Source organism: Vigna radiata, unplaced genomic scaffold (genome assembly GCF_000741045.1).
Source record: "Vigna radiata var. radiata cultivar VC1973A unplaced genomic scaffold, Vradiata_ver6 scaffold_70, whole genome shotgun sequence".
In the NCBI taxonomy this organism is placed as follows: domain Eukaryota; kingdom Viridiplantae; phylum Streptophyta; class Magnoliopsida; order Fabales; family Fabaceae; genus Vigna; species Vigna radiata.
Genome location: NW_014542367.1, coordinates 103289 through 108589, shown reverse-complemented (window position 1 = coordinate 108589; position 5301 = coordinate 103289). Strand labels below are relative to the sequence as shown.

General features: G+C 31.2%; 1 protein-coding gene across 1 annotated transcript; it reads right to left on the bottom strand.

Moving 5' to 3' along the window:
• LOC106779927 (protein SIEVE ELEMENT OCCLUSION B) lies at window positions 1–4587 on the bottom strand. The gene is made up of 7 exons (XM_014668147.2): window positions 4339–4587; window positions 4042–4125; window positions 3522–3958; window positions 2405–2502; window positions 2148–2290; window positions 1572–2063; window positions 1–735 (listed from the first exon to the last, which is right to left on the bottom strand). Exons 1-7 carry the CDS (start codon window positions 4549–4551, stop codon window positions 124–126), a joined length of 2079 nt encoding a protein of 692 aa, XP_014523633.1. The 5' UTR covers window positions 4552–4587; the 3' UTR covers window positions 1–123.
• Between the last annotated feature and the right edge of the window lie 714 nt (window positions 4588–5301).

Genomic DNA, 5301 nt, shown 5'->3' with positions numbered 1-5301 from the left:
TTACAAACAGTCTGAAAATTATTATTGTCTACTACTTGACAAGCAAGTAGCTAAAACCTAAATAATAAACACACAACAGAAATTTAAACCAAAAGGTGGGGTTCCCAAGCAGAGTAACATGGTCTATGGATCAAGACCATGACAACACCTATAATTAACAGAAGTTACTTCCATGGAACGTCCACATTCTATATTAGGGCAAGGTATATGAGCCAATATATCAGAAGGGTAGTTAGAAATCTCACTATGTTCACATTTTCTTGGACTAGTCTTGTCCTTGATGCTCTCATAGTACTCTTTGAAAGCGACATCAAAGCTCACTTCTTCATGCAACTTTACATGCCAAAAGCTCAAGTCCTTGACGGTGCGAGACATAGCCTGACCATGACCCAGCAGCTTCACATTGTATCCCTTACTAAGAATCACCCATCCCTTAGGGTCTTGTTTCAGGAATAGCAACCTCTTTATCTCTGTTGTTGCAAAGTCTTGCACTCCTTCATTTCCACCCTTCAGTATCTGTTGCTTCCTACTTGCAAGCAAACTGTCAATGCCAATCCAAAAGCGTGGCACAATCTTAGGGTCTTCCCTTCCCAGTTGGTATGAGTCTACTGTGATGTCTATCTGCAAACTTAGTGTCCCAACATCCCTCTTCAATTTCTCTATGGCAGTCGTGAATTCTTGGATCCACATTGTGTCTGACCCTCCGTATATGAACAGATAACGATCTTCTTCAATCTGATTTTTCAACAATATATTATATATCTAATAAAATTATTAATATTTAACTCATCATATTCTCACTATAATAGCCATGTTCTTTCCCAAAAGGAAAAAATCTCTTCAACAACTCTTTTTTGACAACTTTTTGACAACGCATATGTGACAGTCTATGATTGGTCCGTTTCAAATATTTTTTTAAAGATAAATTCAAACAGACCAATAAAATGATGACACGTGTCCTGTTGTAAAAAAGTTGTTAAAAATGAGTTGTCAAAGTATCATTGTCCTTTCCCAAAAGTAGTTTGGGAAGGTAAAATTAAAAAAATTCTTCTTTCCATTTTTTCTTCAATTCAAATTTCATTTGTATTCTCGTATTTCCACACTGATAAGATCTTATCCGTTTTGGACGAAGTTTTCACCGATTTGTTTTTGGTATTACTTTATAAAAACCTCTTACCAATTAAGGTATCTATAAATTTATGTTTATCTCTTATTTTATCTTGTGGGGACTTTGTTTGTACCTAACAATTATATATTCTTTCTTATACCACTTTTGTATTAACTAAAAATCCAATTTGGTTATGATAAATCATGTTTTAATTTGTTTCTAATGGTATATCATCATCTATTGTTATATTATTACTGAAACAATATACTTTTTTATATTTTACTTAATTCATGTTTATCTGAAACCATTTAACATTACTAAGTGAATTTTATAACCTTTTCCTGATGAATACAAGTTGTATACTTAGAATAAGTACTTTTTTTTAACGCATATAGTTTTGTATGTGTGCATGTATATTAAATATGAAGGAATATGTGCAGTGATATATGCATTTAGTACTTACCAAGTCCCCGATTCTTGGGTTAAGCTTGGTCATTTCAGACCAAAACCAATTCCATTGTTGAGTGAGACGAGTGTGATCGGAGGTTCTAAATGGAAATCCATCAAAGCCATACATAGATATGATTTGCTTTGTGTCAAAGTTTTCCACCTTACCATCAGGATTCATCAGTGGGATCACAGGTTTCCCACTATAGTTGAACACTTCTTTGATTAGCTTGATGCCTATTTCAAAATTGAAATGTTTGACCACATACCATCCAAACTTAGTTCTTTGCAATTTAGTTTCTAATGTTTTCCTTCGATCTTCATTCCATTCATCAACAATGGGGATCCACAAAATCTTGAAATCCTCCGTCCTGTAACCTTCTACTTCTCTTGGTTTCTCTTTCAATTTCTCGTAAACACTTTTCAGAAGCTGAATCTCCTCATCAATATGTTCAAGCCCAGAAATGAATAACAACACATGCTTCTTCTTAAACTCTTCAATTTTAACCTTCCAAAGTAAAACACACTAATTTCATTATGCATGTGAAATTAGATTAATGGAAATTGTAATGCTAATGGTAGTGGTTATTACCTGTTCTAAAGTGAGGCCATTAATAACATTATGTCTAGAATGCCCATTCTCAGTGGAGATGATCAGTGCTCTCAAGACCTTGACAATATCTTTTCCATTAATAATGATAATATTCTTACGTCTGGAATAGTCTTCTATTCTCCCTGATATTATCACATATTTATAATTTTAACATCTTCTTATATTAATGAATCTCAATTCAGCTTCTTACATTGTATTAGGAAAAGAAAATAAGGTATAAAGCAAGCATAACTAACCTATCTCCGTGCTACACATTTCCAAATGCTCTCTAAAAGTTCTCAGAATGAGGTCAAGCTTGTTCTCAAAGTTTTTCGATAATTCATATTTGTTTACCCTGGATAAAGAAATAGCAATCATTATATTTGACAGAAAAGAAGCATTAAATTTGATCAAATATACAAACAAATTCCAATTTGAGAAATTTAATAGTTGACACATTAGTAACATAAAAGCCCTACTTTGATTCTTAGAAATCATGAATATGAGCCACCCTCCATATTATATATCCTTCTAAGAATTTATATGTATATATCACATATTTATAATATAACTAATATTTGAACTTTCTAAGAACTAATGTATATATGTGTAGGCTAATTGTATTACCATAAACTATGTATAATGTATCCTACACTAAGGAATCGTATAATTTTAATTATAGAAAAACATATTTTCTTACTTTAATTTCTATTTTTAAAAATTTATATAAAAAAGTGAAATCTAAAAATAACACATAAAATCCTCAAAAACAATATTTTTATTATACTACTACAAAGATTTAAAAAAAAAAAAAAAGTTGGTAACATATATTATAATTGGTGTTGGAAATAGAGATTGTTTTCCAAAAAAATATACTGTCAATTATATTTTAGGAAAATGTATCTTTAATAACTTTTTTTATAACTTTTTTACAATTGTATATGTGTGACAGCAGTTTATGATTGGTCATACAAACCAATAAAATAGTAACATGATGCTATATTTTTAAAATAAAAATTGTTAAAATACCATGATGCTATATTTTTAAAATACTAATTTGAGGTTTCTTCTATAAGCAAGTTGTCTCTATGGTAAAAAGAAGGGAAGAATCGTAATTATTACTTTTAACATAACACAATAAAGAAAAAACTGATAATTGTTAGACAAAAAATGAAATTGGGCTCATATTTATATTTTCGTTTCATTTTTTTAATTTTGTTTTGGTCTTTTAAATTTGAATTATTCATCTTTCAAAGTTCTATTAGATCAACACAATTTACCTTTTTGTTAACTTCCATTCTAATTTGATCAATTTATTCCCATTGAACAATTAGTTTCTATTACTTTGTAATGAATTTGTATAAATTGTCTTACTTGTGGTCAGTGGTGAAGTCATCAATTTGACCAGTACAAGTGACGAAGGTGAAGATTGCCCAGTAGACGACAACAGGAATCTCATGCAAAGTATCTGCCAAGGTTGGCACGTCCTTGATATCATAGCCAGCACTGGTTAGCCTCTTCCACTCAGTGATGCACTCAATCACTTGCATAACCTTCTTCACCACACTGTTGAAGAAACTCAAGTGCTGAATGTTCTGCTGAATCACCAGAAGCCCATTCAGATCAGCCAGAGATTTCTCATACTCTTCGTGCTGTCTCGTCAGAGGATGGTACAAGAATTTCCCATATTCCAGAGCAAAAGCTGCTTGAACTATCAGTGCCTTCGCATCCCATGAATATGCTTTCAGCTGTTCCAGAATCAGCATCGTTGTGTGATGCGCGTAGTGTTCACCACGAGAAGTGCACACCATCTACGTCTCCAACAATTTAAACTTTAATAGTGTCATCATTATTTTAATATTACATATTAATATATTAGAAAATTAGCAAGCACCTGACAAGCAATTCGCTTCAGTTTTGCAGTAAGTTGTCGAGACGTTATGGTTTCTTCTCTGAAACGCTCACTGAGTTGGCTAGCCTGTATCACAAAACCATTGAATGTACTTTATGGTAAAAAAAGTAATAGCAATCATTCTAAATGCATACTAAATATATGCTCTACCATTTTTTGTTTTCTAGGTTACATTTTTGTACCATAAAAGGTTATGTACATGAGAAGAATGTCTGATCTAAAGTGTAAAACAATATGTAAACATAAATGACAGATAAACCGTTCAAAAGAATATATTACCTGTTGAATGACGGTGTCTGTGATTTGAATTGAGTGATTGATGACGGTTGAGGCAACGGTGTGAAGAGATTTTACATCGCATTTCTCAACACAATGAAAATGGGTTCTGTAGACATTATCCAGAATCTGTTCATCACTGAATTCAAAAGGGTTCTGCAGCAAGGTCTTCCCTTGCAGCACATTGCTACTTGAACCTGACTTCTGGGTCATCATCTTCGTGATCCACTCTAGCTATCTACTAGTCAATGTTTCAAAAGTAAACGGTGTTCCTATGATTTGTGTTGGCTGATTTATAGTCACCGAAAAGCATAGGGCATGACTTTACGATGCCTAGGTGAGGCCCATGTAACAATAAATGATTCCACGAAGCGTAGAAGGAACCAAAAGCATGGATATGTGTTGTTATCAGAACAAGAAAGCATATTGGTGCTCATTAATTTATGTTCCTGTGTAATCAGTATTTGAGGAATATTGAAAATGAACTGGTATATCTTTTTGTTATATATTTCCCTATTCAACTTTTCTTTCTTTTTCATAAAAAGAAAAATATTTTATTTAAAATTATAATTTTTCATAACAAAAATACTTTCTTTAAAATATTAATAAATAAATATAATAGTTCATTATTTTTTATCTTTAATTCATAAAAAAAATTAATCATGTAAAAACTGTTTTTTATATTCTTAATAAAATATCTATTTTTGTGACAATGTGTATCTTTTAAAAGTTTAGTTAGTAGTTTTATTTCTATATTTAAATTTATGATTCATTTTTTAATATATTTTTTTACTCAGTTGATTCTTAATAATTTTTAAATTGAGACCGTGTAGTTTATTTTCTTAAATAAATGTTAATGACATTAAAAATGGATCACTTGCGAGTTTAAATCTCTTCTTGCTTTCTAATCTTTTTTTAGTGACAAATACCACCACTCATATTTTTAAGCAATACCTACCACCATTA

What these genes read in the sequence shown, in the direction of transcription:
- LOC106779927 (XM_014668147.2), bottom strand. Translation starts at nt 4,551, where the DNA reads ATGATGACCCAGAAGTCAGGTTCAAGTAGCAATGTGCTGCAAGGGAAG. An exon ending in TGAAGCGAATTGCTTGTCAG is followed by an intron (nt 3,959 to 4,041) that starts GTGCTTGCTAAT and finishes TTGGAGACGTAG; the next exon opens with ATGGTGTGCACTTCTCGTGG. An exon ending in GACTTCACCACTGACCACAA is followed by an intron (nt 2,503 to 3,521) that starts GTAAGACAATTT and finishes TTCTTTATCCAG; the next exon opens with GGTAAACAAATATGAATTAT.